This window comes from Oryx dammah, unplaced genomic scaffold (assembly GCF_014754425.2).
Source record: "Oryx dammah isolate SB20612 unplaced genomic scaffold, SCBI_Odam_1.1 HiC_scaffold_23, whole genome shotgun sequence".
In the NCBI taxonomy this organism is placed as follows: domain Eukaryota; kingdom Metazoa; phylum Chordata; class Mammalia; order Artiodactyla; family Bovidae; genus Oryx; species Oryx dammah.
The window spans coordinates 24,943,225-24,966,538 of record NW_024070207.1 but is presented as its reverse complement, the minus strand read 5'-3'; the positions used below and the strand labels follow the sequence as shown (position 1 = coordinate 24,966,538).

The window sequence follows — 23,314 nt, the reverse complement described above, 5'->3', positions numbered from 1 at the left end:
AATGGAGAACCCTGGGAAGACAGTTTCAGGGGAGGGAGAGGTCAGTTTGATACATACTTCAAGGTGACCCTGGAGAGGTGGTGGCCAAATGGCAGTGTCCAGCAAGCAATGAGAAGTGCGGGAGCAGGGCTGGGGAAATATGGCTCAGGGCTGAGGATGTGGGTTATGAACATGAGGAACCCAGAGAGGGGAGAGGCACCCTGGAGGGAATGGATGAAGTTCTGTGCCCAGTTCAGCATCTCGGTTTGAACAGCTGGGGACTCTCTTGACCCAGAGACTGTGCATATTCTGCTCAGTCAGCTGTGCCACTTGGATACCACCTTTGTCCTTCATCTTATGTGCTTTTAGTTCAAATGCTGACCGGGCCTAATCCTGCTTGCCTTGTGAGCCCTGATGAGGTCAAAGTCCCCTGTGTAGAAAGTGACAGGCTAACACTTGGTTTTATGTTTGATGAAACGGAGACACCTAATATGGGCTGCAGGGAGGGGGGGAGGTCAGGCAGAATTGTGGGGGACCCAGCTTGTGGCTGACGCCTTCCTCCTGATCCTCTCAGAAGGCCCACCGTGTTCCAAAGCTCCACCTTCTCAGCTGCTCCCTACCTTTTCCCGGCAGCTTCTCTCTCTCTTTTTTTCCACATGAACTGTTCAGAGAACCATTTGCTCAGGACTCCCTGGTCCTCATGGAGGCAAATCAATCTCCATCTACTTGTTTCCCTTCTACTTGTTCTTTCAATACACTAAGTGCTGCCAGCCTCTTCAGTCCCAAGCTCTGCGTTAGGTGTGGGAGAGACAAAGGTGGCAAGGCTGGGTGTACCTGGAAGAGCTTGAGTTGAAATGTGCTGAAGTGTGGCCAAGGGCATTTCAGGCATGGTGGTCTTGGGGGCCACGAGGGCATACGAGGTGGGGGGCACCTCATCATATGTGTGCACAGGGCTGACTCACCCCCTTCCCACCAGCAGCCATCCCATCAGAACATGCACATGCATAATTTTATTTACCTCTCCAGTCTCTAGCATGCCAGCCAGGAGCCAGGGTAAGAGAAAGAAAAAGGAATAAAATGAGTGTAAGCACGGTGAAGGAAGGGCTCAGCTGGTTAAACAAGACTTCTGATTACTGCCATTAGTGCTCAAAAGAGTTCCAACCCGAAGTGGTGTTAAATGGACAGATTGTGTATGTGTGTGTCTGGATAAAGCATATATATTAGAAGAACGAGACCTTCAGACAAAGTGGCCAGTCAGTGTGGGGGTGAGGAAATTTCCTATCCAGCTGGTTATCTAATGCACACCTGATGTTGATTTGCTTCCTGATGGACAAGTGTAAGGAGGAAAGCCAATGGAATGGAAATGTTACCATTAAGTGTGCTCAGGTCAGAGGAGCCTGGCTGCCCTGCAAAGCTCTCTCCTTATACATTCAGCTGGCAAACCTTGCCTGCTCCCCAGGGGGAGGTGGAGGGAGACTGAGGAACACTCTCTCTTCTTGGAGAAGTTGGATTGAGTACTTTGCAGGAACAAACAACCGCAATAGAATTTAGTGCTAGCCTGTTGTTTCTAGGTTCTTTATCCTTCAAACTGAAGATGTATTTTGAGCTAGTATCAGGAGGTTGTAAACTGGATAATGATCACCAGCTGCAAGGCTTCCATACCCTCAGGTAGTGCTCAGATACGCGCCGTTACTGCAGCGACATCTAATGGCCAGAGAAAGCAATGCATATTTGCATTTAAAAGCAGCCTGCGGTTCTGCCTCAGGAGGTTAATTTTTTTTTAAGTAGGTTGTCATATATGGAATTTAGAAAGATGGTAATGATGACTCTATACACGAGACAGCAAAAGAGACAGAGATATAAAGAACAGAATGGATTGTGTGAGAGAATGCGAGGGTGGGATGATTTGAGAGAATAGCATTGAAAATAATAACATGTATATTACCATATATGAACTAGATTACCAGTCCATGTTCAATGCATGAGACAGGGCGCTCAGGGCCGGTGCACTGGGAGGACCCTGAGGGATGGGATTGGGGGGGAGGTGGGAGGGGGGTTCAGGATGGGGGACACATGTACACCCATGGCTGATTCATGTCAATGTATGGCAGAAACCACTAAAATATTGTAAAGTAATTAGCTTCCAATTAAAATAAATAATTTTAAAAATAATGTAGGTTGGACAGGGTACTATTGTTTATTGTTATTGTTGGTTAGTCGCTAAGTCATGTCAGACTCTTAAAATTCCATGGACTGTAGCCCACCAGGCTCCCCTGTCCATGGGATTTCCCAGGCAAGAATACTAGAGTGGGTTATCACTTCCTTCTCCAGGGGAACTTCCAGATCCAGGAATTGAATCCGTGTCTCCTGCACTGCAGGCAGTCAGGGAAGCCCCATTATTGCTTATTAACTGCTGTAAAATAACATTTTGACTGCAACCCTAAGAATTCACTTCCTGAATCTTTGGATGACATTTATGTTGTCATCCATAACTGGACGTTAATCATATTTTATAAAAACCAAGTAATTGCCTCTTTGAATTTTTTTCTTACAACCATCATGACTTTGCACTATTTTAAAGCTTCTTGTTGGAGCTCTGTGTATGCATTATGAAGAAGGTTTCTATTGAAGGGAAAAGATGATCAAATTTTCCTCCAAATACCCAGTTCTGGGCTTCCCTGGTGGCTCATGGAAAAGAATCCACCTGACAATACAGGACATGACGGTTCAATCCCTGGGTTGGGAAGATCCCCTGGAGAAGGAAATGGCAAACCACTTCTTGCCTGTAAAATCCCATGGACAGAGGAGCCTGGCGGGCTACAGTACATGGGGTCACAAAGAGTCAGACATGACTTAGGGACTAAATGACAACAACCCATTTCCACTATATAGTAAATTGTTGTGGTAAATATATATTCTAGAGTAGAATGGTGGTAGTGGCTAGATTTCCCCATAAGAGGTCACTGTTCTAGCTCTTGGGTAAAGAAAGGAATGCTAAAAGTTTACAGAGAAGATTGAAACCTCTATTGATTGAATTTCATCTGAAACCCTTTGCAATACTGTGATTTATAATAAATGTATACTTGATCCTCGTCCCCATTTCTGGCACAGAGCTCCTATAATATTAACTTGACATTTCCTAAGTGATGAGAGCAATAAAGGTGCCTTGGTATTCATAACAAACCCCTTTCAGTCACACCTGAGTTTATGTTAATACAGTGACTTTTGGAAAGTGTCAAAATGGATGGAGTCCGGTTGCCAGTAATCCAGTGAACAAACTAGTTTCCTGAGTTCTGTGAGACACTCTAGCAAGTTAATCAGATTCAAGGCTGTGTGAACCTCTAATTTATACTTCAGAAGCTCAGGTGGCAACCTAGACTTGAGATCGGCATCTGAAGTAGGGGGCAGTCTGGTGGGACTGAGCCCTTAACCCAAGGAATCTGATGCTGTCTCTGAGAGTGTCTGAACTGAGTGGAATTGTAGGACTCCCATGTGCCACTGGAGACTTGCTTGGTATGCGGGGGAAAAACCCACGCACTGGAGTTGGTCCTAGAATCTAACCCTTTTTCACTGACTGCCCCAAACCCTGGGCTTCCCAGGTGGTACTAGTGGTAAAGAATCTGCATGGCAATGCAGGAGACACAAGAGACGTGGGTTCAACCCCTGGGTCAGGAAGATCTCCTGGAGAAGGGAATGGCACCCCACTCTAGTATTCTTGCCTGGATAATTCCATGGACAGAGGAGCCTGGAGGGCTCAAAGAATCAGACACAACTGAGTGACTGAGCACACATATCCTAACCTCTAGGTCCTGGGTTTGGGAAGGCTTGCTCTAGGGAGGAAGTGAGGTCATGAAACCTTGAACTCTGCATAAGGAACACTAAATTGTAAGAGGTTCCAGAAACTGCTGGGTAGATGCCTCTGGCTTTACTGTTTCAAAAAGTGATCCTCAAAGCATGGAAGCCAGTGATATAAGCAGCCTTAGTCTCATCCATCTTTTGATGGCCAACCAGCGAGAGCCCATTTTCACTCCTTACAGGAAAAGAAATTCTGAGGGCCAGGATATTAAAAAATGAATAAAAAGCTTGTAGTATATCATACTTCTTTCCCACTCAACTTCACTCTGGATTTTTTAAAGAAGCTATCTTTTTTAGAAAGACCATACTTTGGCCACCTGATGTGAAGAACAGACTCATTGGAAAAGACCCCGATGCTGGGAAAGATTGAAGGCAGGAGGAGAAGGGAACAGAGGATGAGATGTTGGATGGCATCACTGACTCAAGGACATGAGTTTGAGCAAGCTCCAGGAGCTGGTGATGGACAGGGAAGCCTGGTGTGCTGCTGTTCATGGGGTTGCAAAGAGTCAGACACAACTGAGAGACTGAACTGAATAATTATCATATGAAGAAATCAACTTTTCTAAGAATTGACCATATGAAGTTGCGCTATGGGTATGTCAAAAAAAGGCTGTTGGCAGTGTCATATGGTTCAGTGTTAAAAAAAAAAAGACTGAAACTAAAGGGGAGATATACTGTATTCCTCAATAAAGACAGAATATTTTATGTAAATTATTCCAAGTATATAAGTTTAACATAAGTCCAGTCATAATCACAAGGTAGTACTAAAGTTCATCAGAAACAACAAATGACTGAGAATAATCAAGGGAAGATTGAAGAGTGTTGAGGGGGTAGATTCCTTGCCAGACATTAAAGGCTCTTATAAAGCTTTAGGAATTGCAATAGTGTCGCACTGGCATGAGGACAGGCCGACAAATCTACAGTTCAGGACACACAGCCCTGAGACAGACCCTATGACATATATACATCTGCTGCTGCTGCTACGTCGCTTCAGTCGTGTCCGACTCTGTGCGACCCCACAGACAGAAGCCCACCAGGCTCCTCTGTCCCTGGGATTCTCCAGGCAAGAACACTGGAGTGGGTTGCCATTTCCTTCTCCAATGCATGAAAGTGAAAAGTGAAAGTGAAGTCGCTTAGTCGTGTCTGACTCTAGCGACCCTATGGACTGTAGCTTACAAGGCTCCTCTGTCCACGGGATTTCCCAGGCAAGAGTCCTGGAGTGGGGTGCCATTGGATGGGCCAAAAGCCATAGAACAAAGTAGTGAGAAAAGAGATTATTTCAAAAATGGTGCTTAAACAATTGGTAAATTATTTTTGTTTTTAAAGTCAGGTGAAAAAAAATGAAAAAAAAAATAAAGTCAGGTGATTACCTTACATCACACCACAGGTAAATTCTAAATACATTAAAGTGATAAGTGTAACAATTACAATAAAATATTTAAAGAAATATATCAGTGAATAGTTGTATGATTGTGGGATGGGGTAGATCTTTTACACAGAAGAGCAAAGTTAAAAACCCCAGAATAGTAACATGTAATATAATTGCATAAAAATTGTAAATGCTGTATAATAACAGCATAAATAGCATTGGAAGCCAAACGTCAAATGGATGAAGTAAATGACAAAGGGTTAATATCTTTAACATATAAAGACTTCTTACCAATTAGTGGAAAAAAAAAAAGCTAAATGATCTAGAAAAATAGGCAATGGGTACAGATGGAAAATTTACAAAGAAATACTAATGGCAAATTGATATATGAAAAGCATGCAATTTGCTTATAATCAGTGAAATTCAAATTAAAGCAACATGACAACATTTTTCAGCTATTAGGTTCACAAGGATTCAGAAAGTGAAACCACTCTACTCACTGCTGTTGCAGGTGTCAACTAACAGCCTTTCTGGGGTGCAAACTTCATGAAGACCTTAGATTTATTTTTATTTTGTGGCCTGTATTTCTAGGAATACAGCTAAACAGTGTCATTATAGATGTGAAAAAAATACAAGGGCTTTCACTGCAGTATTATTGTACTGAAGAATTAGAAACAGCCTAAACATTTAAACATGGAGAAATTGTTATTTATGGTACAATGGAAGCAGAGATTGAAATTATACTGCCACAAACCAAGGAACACTTAGGGCTACCAGAAGCTGAGAGAGACAAGGAAGATTCCTCTCCTAGAGCCTTCGAAAGGGGCATGGCCCTACCAACATCTTGGTAGTCAACTTCTAGGCTTCAAAACTTTGAGAGAATAAATCTGTTTTTTTTGTTTTTAAATTATGGCACAACCAAAAGAAGTTGTGCTACATATATATACAATGGAATATTATATTACTCAGTCATAAAAAGTAAAAGGAATGAATTTGAGTCAGTGGTAGTGAGATGGATGAACCTAGAGCCTGTCCTACAGAGTGAAGTAAGTCAAAAAGGGAAATACGGAATCTAGAAAGATGACACTGATGAACCCAGCTGCAGGGAAGGAGTAGAGATGCAGATGTAGAGAGCAGACTTGTGGACGCAGCAGGGGAAGGAGAGGGCGGGACGAATTGAGAAAGTGGCACTGCCATATATACACTATCATGTGGAAGACAGCCAGCTAGTGGGAAGCTGCTGTGTAACACAGGGAGCCCAGCCTGGCGCTCTGGTGCAGGACGCGGGGGAGGCTCAAGATGGAGGGGATAGATATATACGCAAATATATATATATTTATGATTCATTCACGATGTTGTACAGCAGAAACTAACACAACATTGTAAAGCAGTTATCCTCTAGTTAAAAAAAATATTAAAATGGAAAATAATTATGGCATATCCAAATGGTAGAATATTATGGGATAATTAGAAGAGATGTTCTTAATACTTGATGGCCTGAGGCAATATCCATTCAATAATAAGTGATAAAAGCAGATAATTTTTCATTTATTATATAATTTTTACATACAGTAGAAATGCAATTTTATGAAAAAATAACTTTCCATATACATATATATTTATGCATACACATCTGCATATACATATGAGCACACAGAAGTAAAACTTAATCACATAACGCATAGCTATTGGGTTTATAGGTAATTCTTTGTCATGCTTTTCTGTATTTCCCAAGTTTTCTATAATCTATGTGCATTCCTTTTTTTTACTGTGGTAAAACACACATAACAGAAAACTTGACCATTTTAACCATTTTGAAGTGTATGTATTATTCTTAAAATGAGGGATAACAGTTTTTATCAATAAACATACATTAGGCAGGCTCTCAGCTTGCATCAACATGACAATTACAATAATGTGACAATTTCAAAAATTTGTTTGGACAAAGGACAGGAAAGGAACACAGTCCAGAGAGATGAAAAGTTTGATGGGCTGGAACAGCAGAATTGGGTGTAACTGTGATGTATGTTGTCCTGAAGGCAGCTTTTCTTTATAGGTTGAGATAAATAATTGCAGGCTTTTTGGTGCTGAGGAAAGTGAGGCCTGGCTCAGCCAAAAAAGGCACATGGGAAAGCTGGGGGCCACTGAGACAATAGAGGGAGAAGTTACAGACATGAGGAAAAACAAACTCAGCTGGGGCTGATCATTTAAAACTGGATTCAACTGGCCCCAAATGAATATCTGAGCAGCTCTTCAGGATACATCTACTGTATAAATCCAGATTTGCCCAGAAATGTCCAGGAAGGCAGGTAAGCCTTTTGATGTGGAGTCTGAGGGGAGGATAGCAGAGAAGGAGCATGGTTCAGGGCACATGCGAAGCCCCATTTGGTTCTGAGTTCACCCCACAACTGTGTGAACCTGCCTGTAATCCTCATCCTTACTTGGACCATTCTGATTTTTCTTCGATCAGAATTGGCTGATTCTAGGCTCAGTTCCTCACTATAAGACCTTGGCTATCAGGCTTTTGCCTCTGTGGTCTGTAGAGAAACAGTTTTCCTAGGTCACAATTAGGAAAATGCAGGGCCAAGCCCACCAACACACTGACTCATTTCAAATGCAGTTACTTCCTTAGCAGGGGAATCAGGGACTACTGGCCCCTTGTTAGTGACAGTTCCTGGCTTAGTTTGGTTCTTTCCAGGCTGTTTCACTGAAGTAAGGACAGGCTGTTAAGGCCAGAGAGACCTGTGCTCACTGTGGAAGCCACCTTGATGTGACAGGCAGTGCAGCTATAAAGTGAGGGAAGAAAAGTGGACCTCACCTGTAGGTCCACTTCTCTGTAGACCTAACAGAGCAGAGGGTGGGAATGGGGAGGTGGCGTGGGCCCATGCCCATTGCCCTGAAGTTACAGCAGAAGTGCTGCGGAGTGGGGCTTTGCAGAAGGTTTGTATGAGCAGTCATGAGCATTTTGGATCCTAGTCTCGCTCAGGTTCTGTGTTCTTTGCTGTTGTTACCCACCCACAAACAAGGCAAGGTCTGCCCAAACACAAGTCCTCACCTGCATCTTCCTCTTCACCGTGTCAAAGGGGAAGGAGAGGGTCTGGGTCACTGCAGCAGCCAGGCAGACATTGGCAAAGTTCTGGAGGAGAGAGAACCGATCTCGCGGTCCATTCCAGATTTTCTCCAGGTTCATGTAAACTAGAAGGGAGCCAGCAGAGAAAGGGAGAGCACCTGAAAAACAAGGCCAGGGAGGCTGTGATGGCTCAGGAGACACTGGTTTGAGAACATAAATGCCAGTAGGGAACCCTGGGGAAAGCAACAGGACCAGCTCTGCACTTGTGAAAAATCACTCCAACAGAAGCAGCAGGCACTTTCTTGGGTAATGGTAACGTGGCATATTTTGATCGGGTTTGTGTCATTGATCACAATGCATCGAATGATTCCCTGCAGGTTTGTGTATTCTATGTCCAATTCACTTTTAAAAGAATCATAAACAAATATCGAACTCTAGTTAATAATATGCATGCTGAAAGGTTGAGGGGTGAAGTGTATCAATGTTTGCAATTTACATGAAAATCATCAAAAAATACATGACTGATGAATGGCTAGAGGGATGGACAGATAAATGATAAACCAAAACATTCACTGAAGGACCTGGTATATGCTGGGTATATGGGTATTTCCAATTCTTTTTAAAAAATTTATTTATGTATAGTTGATTTATAATGTTGTGTTAGCTTCAGCAGAGTAAAGTGATGTACAGCAAAGTGATTCAGTTATATAGTCTTTTTCATATTTATTTCTGTTATCATTTATTATAGGATATTAAATAGAGTTTCCTGTGCTATACAGTAGGACCTTGTTTATCCAGAGTATTTCCAATTCTCTTAACATTTTAGGGTGTTTGAAATAAAAAAAATAGAGTGTTGGGGGAAAAAATCACTCCTAAATAAAAAGTTAGTGGGAGGTACTTAATCAAGCTTTGGAGTTTAGGGGATACTGATCTCCAGCTGAGAAGGTATAACATTCTGTGAAAACTGAAGAGTGAGATCATAGTGGTGAGGGAGGGAGGTTACTTGACCTTGCTTCTGGGAATGACGTGGCCATATCAGGGCCCAGTGGGCACCCTGCACTGTGTGGCAGTCTCACCTTTCTTTTTATTGAAAAATTTTATATTGGAGTAGAGTTGATTTACAATGTTGTGTTAGCTTCTGCCATACAGCAAAGTAAATCAGTTATACATATACATATGTTCACTCTTCTTTAGACTCTTTTTCCATATAGGACATTACAGAGTACTGAGGAGAGTTCCCTGTGCTATCCAGTAGGTCCTTATTAGTTATCTTTCCTTTTTAACTTTTTATTTTGTATTGGGGTATAGCTGATTAACGATGTGGTAATTTCAGGTGATCAGTGAAGGGACTCAACCATACATATACATGTATCCATTCTCCACCAAACTCCCCTCCCACCCAGCAGCCTCACCTTTCTAGGAAAAGATGGTGAGCAAGTAGTGCAGTAGTTGGCACTTTGAAGCTTCCAGAAAATTTTGGACCAATCTGAAGTTTACACAGGGACTAAATTTCTCCCTTAAGATGAGATTTAAAAGAGGGCCTAACACTAGTTGGGTTGCTCATCTTTAGAAAAATGTATTTATTTAATAAAAACAAAAATGACATACCAACACTATATTTTCATTCAGAAAACATTTGTGGAGCTAATGCTATGTGATGGGCCCTTTGCCAGGTGCCAGGAATACAAAGAGGAGTGAGCAGGCTAATTCCTGGAGATACTCACCATCTAGTGGGAGAGACAGACAGATAACGAGTCATAGTAGTGGGGCTAGGAGGGCTATACAAAGTGATGTAGGTACACAAGGATCAGAGGGATCCATTTTGCCTGAGGGAATCAAGAAGGACTTCACAGAAGAGAGAACTTTTCAACTGGGTCTTCAGGAATGAGCAGGAGTTCATCAGACACTGACAGAGCAAGCAGACGGAACAGCATATACAGAGAGAGGTATTTCCAAGAAATGCCAGTATTTCTGGATGGCCAAAACAGGAGTGCAGGTAGGGCATGGTAGGAGATGAGGTAGGGACTGGCTGGCAGGGCCAGGTCTGAAGGCGCTAGTATGCCAGAAGGATCTGGGTTTTTCCCTGTAGCTCACAGGAGTCAGCGAAGGCTTTTAAGGAGGGCAGTGGGAAGAGGTTGATGAAATGATTAACTTGCACTTAGAAAGCTCACCACACCCCTGGCAGCAAGGTACAGGGTGGACCAGGGCAGGAAGACCCAGGACTGGGACTAGGTAGGAGCCTCTCGTGTTTGCAGGAAAGATGAGAGCATGACCTGGGGCAGAGAAGATGCGGATGGAGAAGGGGCAGGCTTGAGAGTTTAAAAAGGTGAAATTGACAGCACTTGGGGCTGAAGTGGGCATGGAGTGAGAGGAGGAGTCAAAGTTGAGGAGATTATCAGTTTCTTCTGGCTTATGCCACTGGGTGAAAGAAAGGCAGTCTTGTTCACAGGGACACAGGAAGGGAGCAGGCATGCAACTAATGAGGACATCAGGTTTAGTCCTGACTGATGTATCAAGGGAACATCAGGTGGGGGTGTCCAATTGCAGGCATTCATACTACCACTGGTAGTCAGTGGCTAAGAGAGATGGCTCTGGGGTTGTATTGCTAGATCTTCTGCTTTCTATCTATGTGGTCTTGGGCAACTTGCTTAGCTTCCCTAAGCATCTATTTCACCGGTAAAATGTGGCAAGCATCTATTTCACCGGTAAAATGTGGCTTAAATGAGGAGCTGTGTGCAAAACGTTTAGGACAGTGCCTGGCACATAATAAAGAGCAATAGATATTAGTCATTGTTATTATAGAGGTGAGATTGGGAGTCATTAGAGTATAACAATGTTTGTTTAAGCCACTAACTTAGATGAGGCCACCCAGGGAGGGAATGAAGAGTGAGAAGAAAACTCAGAAAGGAACCGGGGAATAGCGACAGGTAGAGGGCTGGCAGCATCAGATGAGCCACTCAAGAAAGAGCCAAAGAGAGGTGGGAAAAGACATCTAGAGACAGTGGGATCCTGGAAGACAGGTTTCTAGAATAAAGGGTGGTGGATCTCATCAAATACTGCAACAAAGGTCAGATAAAAGGCAAAAGTCTACTGGATTGGCAATTGGGGGTCCTGGTGACTTGTGCAGGTGTAGCCCTGGCAAAGGTTCCAAAGATCACAGAAGCTACAGTTGCTACCTTGGTTGTGCTCATACATGTATGGATGTACTCGGAGACTCCTTCCTGCAGTCATATGGGGAGTGTGTGGGACTGTTTGCCTGTCAACTTGTGCTGAGCCACCTGCAGGCTGTCCTGCTCCCTCCCAGGCCAAAGTTAGGAGTGCAGTGTATGGCTATGGAATAGAACAAAGCTAATCAACTCTATATTGAATCCATATGACCTTGAACTCAGATCATTCTGTCATTTTTGAAGCAGAAGATATTAAGAAGAGGTGGCAAGAATACACAGAAGAACTATACAAAAAAGATCTTTATGACCCAGATAATTACAATGGTGTGATCACTCACCTAGAGCCAGACATCCTGGAATGTGAGGTCAAGCGGGCCTTAGGAAGCATCACTACAAACAAAGCTAGTGGAGGTGATAGAATTCCGGTTGAGCTATTTCAAATCCTAAAAGATGATGCTGTCAAAGTGCTGCACTCAATATGCCAGCAAATTTGGGAAATGCAGCAGTGGCCACAGGACTGGTACAGGTCAGTTTTTCATTCCAATCCCTAAGAAAGGCAATACCAAAGAATGCTCAAACTACCACACAATTGCACTCATCTCACACGCTAGTAAAGTAATGCTCAAAATTCTCCAAGCCAGGCTTCAACAGTACGTGAACCCTGAACTTCCAGATGTTGAAGCTGGTTTTAGAAAAGGTAGAGGAACCAGAGATCAAATTGCCAACAATTGGATTATGGAAAAAGCAAGTGAGTCCCAGAACAACATCTATTTCTGCTTTATTGACTATGCCAAAGCCTTTGACTGTGTGGATCACAATAAACTGTGGAAAATTCTGAAAGAGATGGGAATACCAGACCACCTGACCTGCCTCTTCAGAAATCTGTATGCAGGTCAGGAAGCAACTGTTAGAACTGGACCTGGAACAACAGACTGGTTCCAAATAGGAAAAGGAGTATGTCAAGGCTGTATATTGTCACCCTGCTTATTTAACTTATATGCAGAGTACATCATGAGAAACTCTGGGCTGGATGAAGCACAAGCTGGAATCAAGATTTCCAGGAGAAATATCAGTAACCTCAGATATGCAGATGATACCAACCTTAAGACAGAAAGTGAAGAAGAACTAAAGAGCCTCTTGATGAAAGTGAAAGAGGAGAGTAAAAAAATTGGCTTAAAGCTCAACATCCAGAAAACTAAGATCATGGCATCTGGTCCCATCACTTCGTGGCAAATAGATGGGGAATCAGTGACAGACTTTATTTTTTTGGACTCCAGAATCACTGCAGATGGTGACTGCAGCCATGAAATTAAAAGATACTTGCTCCTTGGAAAAAAATTATGACCAACTTAGACAGCATATTAAACAGCAGAGACGTTACTTTGCAGACAAAGGTCCATCTAGTCAAAGCTATGGTTTTTTCCAGTAGTCATGGATGGATGTGAGAGTTGTACTATAAAGAAAGCTGAACACTGAAGAATTGATGCTTTTGAACTGTGGTGTTGGAGAAGACTCTTGAGAGTCCTTTGGACTGCAAGGAGATCCAACCAGTCCATCCTAATGGAAATCAACCCTGAATATTCATTGGAAGGACTGATGTTGAAGCTGAAACTCCAATACTTTGGCCATCTGATGTGAAGAACTGACTCATTGGAAAAGACTCTGATGCTGGGAAATATTGAAGGCGGGAGGAAAAGGGGATGACAGAGGATGAGATGGTTGGATGGCATCACCGGCTCAATGGACATGAGTTTGAATAGACTCAGGGAGTTGGTGATAGACAGGGAGGCCTGGCATGCTGCAGTCCATGGGGTCGCAAAGAGTTGAACATGACTGAATGACTGAACTGAACTGAACGGACCTTGAACTCAGTTAAATGAATTTAATGGGTTACAAAGATATTCAATACATTCATATATATCCCTTGAACTCAGTAAAGTAGATTTCACTGGTTACCAACAAAGATATAAAAATCATTTGTATAGATCCAAGAACACAGCCTTTTCTTGGACAAGGTGACAAGTTCCATCTTACCTAAAACAGTAAGGGAAACCCCTCGATAAAGGGCCAGGAATCCTTCCTGTTGATAAATAGTAGAAAATGCATGGAGGATCCCCCTGTAGGATGGTTCCAGCATGTTCTGCACAATTAACCGGGTTTTGATGAGGTCTGTAGGATATGTCACAATGGTGGAAACCATCCCTGCGAGACTCCCAGCCATGATGGAGCTCCACTGGGAAATATGGCCCAGGTCATCCGTGAACAGCACGACAAACCTGGGAGAAAACAGGGAGAAAGGCCCAAGGGAATCAGCTATGGATTGTTTTGGAGTGTTCAACGCTACTGATTGCAACATTTCCCCACGTTTGGAAATGCTTTATGAAGCAAAAATTACTATACTAATGTATTAAGATAAATGAGTAACACATTCAATTCTACTCTATTTATGTAATTCTACTTAGCTCTAAGGAAGAGATATCTAACCTTCTTATTTACATCTAACCCTAAGTCCATTCACTTCATCTTAAGCATTTTCCCCTTTTATTTGCATAACTGTCAACCCTGGCTTGCCTGTGGGGTGTAAATGAACAGAAGTACTCGATAAATACTGAACTGGAATGTGCTCCTTTGATTTGGTTGCAACTTCAATAAAATTGCTTGAAACAATGACTTTAAGCATTCCCAGTAATTGAGGTTTTTTGTTTTTGGCTGCCTCAGGTAACAGTAACAAAATACCATTTCTCACCCAGCTGACAGGAAGACAGTCCCACACACTCCCCATCTGACTGCAGGAAGGAGTCTCCAAGTACATCTTGTGTCTTCATATATACAAGAGTTTCTCTAGGATATGCACTGAGAAATGGAATTGCTGGGATGAAAGTAGGCTTTCTTCCAATTTTACTAGAAACTGCAAAGTGACCTGCCAATGTACACCTCTCCCAGCAGTGGGTGAGCATTCCTGTTTCCATACTTTCTCACCATCACTTGGTGTTATCAGACTTTTTCATCTTTGCCAGTCTGTTGGGTGAGAAATGGTATCTTGTTACTATTTTTATTTGTTATTTCTCTGACAGTTGGTGGGGTCATGCATCTTCTCTTACAATTATTAAACCAATATATTTTAAAAACTCAAGGGACTTCCCTGGTGGTCCAGTGGTTAAGATTCTGAGCTTCCAATGCAGGGGGTGCAGGTTCAACCCCTGCCTGGGGACACTTATTATTAACACATTGTTTGTAAGTGAAATTGAATAATCTAAAAGTCCATTGGTAGAGGAATGGATAAATTGTGGAAGTCATATAATGATACCATAAATGAATACACTTAGAACTGTGTATTTACATGGATAAATCATAAAAGCATAATGTTAAGTGAAAAAAGCAAGTTGCAGAATGACCTATAGTGTATGGTAACTATCTACAGCCATTTCTCTGTATTCACAGGTTTCAGAAACCCCAACAGATACCAACATCTGTGGATGCTCAAGTCCTTCATATAAAACGGTGTATTATTTGCCCTCTAGTATACTTTAAGTCAGGGGCTTCCCCACTGGCTCAAACGGTAAAGACTCTGCCTGCAATGCAGGAGACCCAGGTTTGATCTCTGGTTCAGGAAGATACCCTGGAGAAGGGAATGGCAACCCACTCCAGTATCCTTGACTGAAGAATCCCATGGACAGAGGAGCCTGGCGGGCTACAGTCCATGGGGTCACAAAGAGTTGGACACAACTGAAGCAACTTATCAGGTACACACGCATACTTTAAATCATCTCTAGATTACTTATAATACTGAATACAGTGTAAATGCTATGTAAAAAGTTGCTGGGGCATGGCAAATTCTAGTTTTGCTTTTTGGAACTTTCTGGAATTTTTTCCCCTGAATACAGTATTTCCAACCTGTGGTTGGTTGAATCAGTGGATACAGAACCTGAAGATACAGAGGGCTGACTACATTTAAATCAAGAAATACATCTACAAAACCATATCGTAAAGTAATTATGGATAGATATAGACATGTAAAAAAAGTATAAAACAGACCCCCAAGAAGGTGGAGAGCAGATGGGACTGAAAAAGAGAATGAAGGGGACTTTACCATTATCTGTAATATTTTATTTCCTGTACTAGGTCTTCCCTGGTGGCTCAATTGGTAAAGAGTCTGCCCCTAATGCAGGAGACCCTGGGTCGGGAAGATACCCTGGAGAAGGAAATGGCAACCCACCCCAGTATTCTTGCCTGGAGAATCCCATGGACAGAAGAGCCTGGTGGGCTACAGTCCATGGGGGTCACCATTAGCTTAAAAGATACTTCAAGTATCTTTTTTATTTCTTGTATCTTTTAAGCTAATTCTCTTTTATGCTGTCAATTCTGCACTGTGGGTATATGAGTGTTTGCTAGACCATTCTTTGTGTTTCGCTGCAGTTTCACAATTAAGTCCCAAATGGTTTTGGGTGGACTTTTCTATTGGCAAACTAGAAAGCCACTCTGTTACAATTCCTCTTTCTGGAAGCAGTACATCCCCAGTCATGAGAGCCTACGTTGGCAGAAATTGTTCTAAGAGGACTTTTACATGGTACACGTTCGCGGGACAGGAAGCAAAGGAATTTTTATTCATTCTTGGGAAATGTGGAGAAAATAAAAGAGGGCTTGGAAACCAGAAAAATAAGATTTTCTGTGAGAGTGGGTAGGGGGTGCGGGAGAGGTATAACAAGGATCTGAATAAAAGGAAGGTGAACAGAGCTAGCTAATAGTATTTTATCTTTTTTAAAATGAGAGCATCCTGAATACTTTGGCTTCCAAAGCTCCAGCGAAGATGTGTATTTCCTGTTTTTTCAGTTTGGCAGCAGGCCAGGGCCCCCTGACTGACGAATAAGTGTTCAGGTGAAACCACTGAGAGTTCTAGATTGGCTCCTTTGCTTTCAAGTAAACACTTATCTATTAAAAACATCTCCTTCAAGCTGTAGGAAAGTCTGGACTTCATTTTGTCAGCCTCACTTAATAGTCATTTGAGTGAAACAGCGCGACCTTCTAAAGATACGGGTAAACCAAGCTGGTTCTCCCTAGTGGGCCGTTTGCCTTGGTTTCACTGCCTGCACCCTTCTTGAGTCCTTCCTCCCTCCTCTCTCCCCTGGCCAGTCGAGTGGGAGGGGAACCTTAGCAGAGGGAGGGGAGACAGAGGAAGTGGAGATGCTTGGCTAGAGGGGTGGTCTGCAGCATGCTGGAATAATCTAGAAGGAGGAGGAGTTTGAAGAAATACCATTCATTCTCATTGCCTCCCCCTTATTCGCCATCCCAGGGCACTCGTGCATGCATTCATTCCCCAGTCACTGAATATATACACTGTGTGAGCTTTCAGCATAAGATCATGAGAGTTCAACGGACCTGCCAGAGAGACGTCTGATAAGGGCGGCCCGAGAGAAATTAGGGTCTCTGAATGACTTGATGAACTAGGAAGAACCCTGTCTTCTATAAGTTTGCTTTATAAAGAGGGTTTTGCTGACAACTATACAAAATCGAAAAGAAGAACCAAGGAAAGCCCTTTTTCTCAGACTCTTACTATACAGAGGTGAAGACTACAAATCGTTCCTCTTACAGAGTCAAAGCAGGGCAACCCTGATAGGCCATCAATGACGTCATCTGAGTCCCCACATCTTAAGTGCTTGTCTGATTGGCTGGGGCAGCAGTGTTCCCCTTTCTGCTCTTCCTTGCACTCCCACACACTGCACAGAAGCTTTTCCAGCAAGACTGGATAAGCTGATGCACGGCAGTAACCCCTTCATTTCAGGCACACGGAGATTACACACACCCTTGATGTATGTAGTTAGAACTGCCAATACTTCAACCTAACACAAGTTGGCAGCCCAACACAAGCTCGTGAATTGGTTACACAATAAGGAAATGGTGGTGGTGGTGAACAATTTCAGAGTTTCAGGGACCCAAAACGATGCTTATACAGCTAGACAAACAGTTGTAGCATAAAGTTGGGTGAGGGTCTACATCTGATAGCCACCAATTGTGTTAGATTTTATTTGTTTAGTACAAGGACCTAGCTCCTCCCAGACTCTACTGAGTGGATTCTTTTCATTGTAAATCCAGGTAAGGAGATATGTCATCATCAGTACGTTAAGCTGAGCACTGGACTAAGCAAGCTCCAGCTCTGCCATTAATTGTGTTTGTGAGCAAGTCACTGAACTACTGCATTTTCTTTTTTTAATTTTTTATTTATTTTTGTCTGTGTTGGGTCTTTGTTGCTGCATGGGCTTTTCCTGAGTTGCAGGGAGGGGGGGCTACTCTCTAGCTGTGGTGCATGGGCTTCTCATTTTGGTAGCTTCTCATTGCAGAGCACAGGCTCTAGAACTCCCAGGCTCTAGAGCACAGGTTCAATACTTGTGGCATGTGGGACCTTCCTGGACTAGGGATCAAACCTGTGTCTCCTGCATTAGTGGATTCTTTACAACTGAGCCACCAGGGAAGCCCTGAACCACTGCATTTTCTGAAAATTCTGTATGTTTATGCTTTTTTATTCAAACCCACAATCACAGGCTGTACCATTACCCACAACTAACTGTTCTGCAAATTCAGTATAATGATGGATCCAAGGTATTGTCTTAATGTAGGAAGCCTGGCATCATGATTGATCAACCACTTTGCTGCCTATCACTGAAATATTTCCTTTTAATTTTCAGAAAGAAACTAACCTTTCAGGAAAACATTATTAGCAAACCAAGCCTGAGTAGCTATGTGTTCTTCCTCTCTCACACATCTCCTTTTCTCCATTCCCACTGTCATCAGCCCATTTCAGATGCTCTCAGCCACCACATGGACTAGTGCAACTGGTTCCTAACTGGTCCTGCTGCCCCCAGCCTTCTTCCTCTTTAGATATCCTCTGCAGCTACCAGGTGACAATTCCTGTTGAATTGCTTTAATCACAGCACTCCCCCATCAAAAATCCCCCACAGTTACCCTTGCATTCCAAGTGAAGCCCAAACTCCCTAATCTGCCCCTCCAAGATCTCATTCCAACCTGCTTTTCTGGCTGTATTTTCCATTACAGACAGAGGCACACCTTATGCTCCAGTCATGCCACATGCCTTCCCACTGCTGTGCCTTTGCTTATGGCATTACCTGCAATATCTTTCTCCCCATCTTTGCCAGAAAACTACTCATTTTCCCAAGACCAAACTTGGATGGTTTTTCTCCGCTGCGACATCTTCACATCTCTTCCCTCATCAGAAATGTGAATTTCTATAGCACTCTATCCTTGGCAGTCACATGCTATGGACACACTAGTTTTATTCTATTGCTCTGGAAGCTCCGGGACACAGGGACCATGCCCCTTTCATCCTTGCGTTGTCCCCAGCATCATGCATACAGTGGGCACTTAATGAATGTAGACAGAAAGGCAGTATGAAGTAATAGGGCATGGGTATTAGAGTCGGAAGGCCAGGTGGTGGAGTTCAGCTCTGTCACTGATGAGTGGTGTGGCCAACCTGAGCCCAACAGTGCATCTGTAAAGTGGGCATACTTCCTGTCCTGTGGATGGTACAGGGAAGGAGACAGGTGTTGTAAGTATCCAACGATTTTCACACGCATACATACACACACGAAATGGTAACTAGGTAGAGGTAATGAATGTTAATTAGCTTGATTGTGGCAATTATTTCACAATGTATACATATATCAAAGCATCAACTTGTACACCTTAAACATAGATAATTTTTCATGTCAATGATATCTCAAAATCTTAAAAATCCAATGATATACAGTCATCCCTCTGTATCCATAGGTTCCAGAACTAACTGCAGGTTGAAAATATTCAGAAAAAAATTCCATGAAGTTCCAAAAAAGCAAACCTTGAAGTTGCTGCACAGTAGCAACAATTTACATAGCATTCACATTATATTTACAACCATTTCCATTATATCAAGTAGTATAACCAACCTAGAGATGATTTAAGGTATCCAGGAGGATTGTGCAGGTTACATGCAAATACTACTCCATTTCATAGAAGAGACTTGAGCAACTGGGGCGGGTTGGGGGTGGAGGTGGAGGTTGTCCTGAAACCAATCCCCTCCCTGATATGGAGGGATGTCTGTATATATTGGAGAGGGTTAGCAGCAAAGCCACAGTACTTAAACCAGCCTTTGAAGTTCTGCTTCCCTCTCCTTGGTACACATTCCAAAGGAGGAGTTCCATACTTTGTGGACAATACAGTAAAGTGGGGAGAAATTGAGTCATTAAAACTCAGAGGAGAAATGTTTACAGACTGCAGGCCAGATGTTGCTGAGAGCAAGGGGGCTGGGGAGGAAAGAGAGCCTTGACAGAGATTCCCCACCACCTCACTACCCTCCTTTCCCAGAGTAAGAGAGGCAACGCTATTCCCAGGCATAAGTGAAATAGGTGCTGGCCTCGAGGAATCAGTGATAAGGAAGATTCCACTGGGCTTGTCAGTTGTCGGATGAGACTTCCAGCTCCAGCCTCCCTGAGCCAAAGGCAAAATCCTTCGACTGTCAGTCTGCAAGGCAGACCTACAGTGGTCAAGACTGTGGGTTGTGTTTCTCTAATTCTGAGCCAAGGCTAGGCTTCAGAGTTGGCTGCTGTTCCCAGTGAATGGGGAACCCGGGACCATCCCACCAACTACAGAAACATCTCTACCTGAAACCCCATCTCTACCACTTCATTCTTTTAGGCTGTGTTTCCAGTTAAAACGCAAATATCTCTGAGTTCTTGAGGAAGCTTCAAGACTCATCAGGCTAATTTACATCTTTAGAAGTTTTTCTAAAAGCAGCTTTTTTTTGTGGGAGGTGTTAAAAGGAGGCCAGTGAGCAGTGAGGGTGGGGCAGCCTCTGTAGGACCCCAAAGGCCAGCTTCTTGGGGGAGAAGGTAGGGAGCCGAACTCCACGGCCTTTTGGTGGCAGTAGATTGGGCCCTCTGTCCCTAGCAAGCACTGTCTTCTGGGGGTTCTGGTCACACAGATCCTCTTCCATACATGTATCTTCAGAGGTCTCTCTCCCAAGCCAGCCAAGCAAAATTTCCAAGTTGGTGGACAGTGGGGAGGGGGTTAGGAGCCATCTATCCAGAGATTTCTTCTCTCCTTCCCCCCCAAATCTCCTTTCACCCTCTTCCGCCTCCTCGCCTGTCCAGCCCCGTCAGCCTCTCTGGGCCACAGCTGCGTCCCCCTCAAACTGCAGAAATCCCCAGAAAAGGTGAAGAAGAAAAGGTGAGGACTGCACTCTGGGGGCCGAAGAGGTCGCCTTCTGCCCCAAGGGGCTCCCATGAGATCCGGAAGGAGGCGGGGGCGCACCGCCGGCCAGATCCCCAGCACCCCGGCGGCCTCGGGCCGCGGGATACCCGGCGGCGGCCTCCCGGGCCTCGGCCCCGCCCACGCCCGGCTCTTACTTGCGGTAGGCGGCTAGCTGGACGGCGCTGCAGGGGAAGAGGCGCAGGCAGGCCACCGCGTTCCCCTTCCATAGGGCGCGGGGCCCCTCGGCCCGCCACACGCGGAGCCCCGCGGCCCACGGCCCCCGGGCGCGGCCGCGCACGACGCCGACCTGGGCCAGTACGGTGGCGAGCTCCAGCGGCGCGGTGAGGCTGAGGCTGAGCGCCCCCGCCAGCCCGGCGCATAGCAGCCGCTGGCTGCCCGTCAGCCGGCCGTCCCGCCGCCAAGTCGCCATCGTGCGTCCGCGGCCCGAGCCACGGGCGACCGGCCGATCGCGTGGCTCGGGACTGGGGCTCCCGGGCTCCGGCGCAGGGGGCGGGCCAGGCTCCGCCCGGCGTAGGGCGGACCCGCGGACCGGACGGGAAGCCGGTCCGCGGCCGGGCCTGAGCGGGCCTGGGGCTGGGGCGGGGTTGGGGAGGCTGGTCCGGGGTTGAGGAGGCTGGTCCGAGGTTGAGGCTGTGGCCGCGCCGGTTTAGTGTCTGATTTTCGGCCAAGACGTTTCTGTTTGCAGTTGAGAAACACTCACCGCGTTCTTTCAAGGCCTAGGCCGTTCTATTTGTGTTCTGAATATTCAGCCCCCGCCTCCCCCGTCTTATTTATACCCTTTCTCCCTTTCCAAGTTCCACCTTGCTCCCTTCCTTCCCTTGCCTCTGTTCTCATCCCTGCGACCTTTTTTCTGCCCCTAGGGAAAGCTTTACAGATTTCTCAGGGCAGAAGGAAAAAACCTTCTATAACATACACACGATATCCAACACTTGACAAGTATCAGGCTTTTCGTACATTGTCTTATTTAATTTTCAAAACAGTCCTTAGTAGGTGTGTCCCCATTTATTACTCTAAATTCGAGAGGTCATAGGTACGGTGCTTAGAGCTTCGACTCCAGCCTGCGTTAGCATCTGAGCCCTGCAGTTTACCAGCTGTGTGACCTTGAGGAAGTCACTCAACCTCTCTATGCCTCACTCGCTTCATCTATAGTTTTTTTTTTTTTTTCCCCTCTAGGGGTTGTTGTAAGTAGTAAATGAAAAATGATACAGGTAAGTACTACAGATGTGTTAGCTATGATTAGATGTTGTTTTTACAACAGGAAGAAGGAAGAGGAAACAAAGAGAGATTGACTTGTTCTAGGCACACAGCGGCTAGACGCCATCTGGATTCAGGTCTGTTTTGTGACAACATTCCCAACAGCTACACTAAACATCCACTAGGACAGCAGAGTGTCTCTCGAGTAGAGACATTTTCGGTGGTTTTGTGAGCTAAGGGGACCACAGGGGCAAAGAAGGCTTAGCAGTCAGTGACTTGGCCAGAGTCTAAGAAGGATTTTGATAAGTTTTAAAAAATTCAAAATTTCTCCCTGTTTTCTCTTTTTAAAAAGCCATTTCAGTAACAATAATGGAAAGGTCCAGCAGTCTGTTAGTATAAGACATCCCAGTTGCTTTTAGGCTTGTATTGTTATTTTCTACATTTACTGACACACATGATGATATAACAATCCTTTTCTAAAAGCTGTTGCAGGGTTTTGATCAGGGGAACTTGTTCTACCTATTTATTAAACAGTAATAGACTCACAGAGAGAATAGACTGGTTGCCCAGGGGGATAGAGAGTGGGGGAGGGATGGCTTGGGGGTTTGGGAATGGGCTTATGCAAACTATCATATAGAAAATGGATAAACAAGGTCCTACTGTAGAGTACAAGGAACTATATTCAATATCCCATGATAAACAATCATGGAACAGAATGTGAAAAAGAATGCATATGTATGTAACTGAATCCCTTTGCTGTACAATAAAAATAAACACAACATTCTGAATCAACTATACTTCAATTTAGAAAAAGGAAATGGAAAAGAGGACTTGTTCTAGTTATAGAAGCCTTGCTCTGTTCTCAACCATTTGGGATGTTTGTTTTTCTTGTTTTGTGAATTCTCCTGTCTTGTAAGCTAATTTCATGGCTGTGGGAGGTTGAGGAAAGTAGGTTTATGACTCTGAAGACCAGAGGACATGAATTTCACAGGGTTTGAATTGGAACTGGGGGACTACAGTAAGGAAACCTTCAGTTACTAGTCCTGTCCTAAAGCACTCTGTTGGACAACAGGACTAGATTCTAAAGGTCCTTCAGGGAGCTCTGCCCTGGGAATGGAACAGTTGATGAAATCACCACATTATGTGGAGTTTGGCTTGACTGGGTTGTACTGGTTTTGTTTGGCTTTAAGGCAACTTATATGAGCATTTCAACTGCACCCACCTCGGGAACCAGGTATCCTTTTTTCTTGAGCACTACTGTTCTTTTTGTCTTCACCAGGAATACGATGTTCTAGTGAGCCAGAGGCAAGAAGAATCATTTCAGTCTTCCCAGCTGTGGGCCAGGAGAGATCGTGAGTAGATGGTCTATTTTAACCTCAAAAGTAATTTTTCACAGTAGGTACCTTGCACAGTAAAATGAGT

General features: G+C 44.1%; 1 protein-coding gene across 1 annotated transcript in view; it reads right to left on the bottom strand.

The window, feature by feature from the left end:
* SLC25A43 (solute carrier family 25 member 43) overlaps positions 1-21,158 on the bottom strand; it is a 42,618-nt gene extending 21,460 nt beyond the window's left edge. The window contains exons 1-3 of the mRNA XM_040265141.1: positions 20,833-21,158; positions 13,475-13,716; positions 8,259-8,431 (exon numbers count right to left, since the gene is read on the bottom strand). Coding sequence (XP_040121075.1) covers positions 8,259-8,431; positions 13,475-13,716; positions 20,833-21,107 — 690 coding nt within the window. The 5' untranslated portion in view covers positions 21,108-21,158. The remainder of the gene's footprint in view (positions 1-8,258; positions 8,432-13,474; positions 13,717-20,832) is intronic.
* Between the last annotated feature and the right edge of the window lie 2,156 nt (positions 21,159-23,314).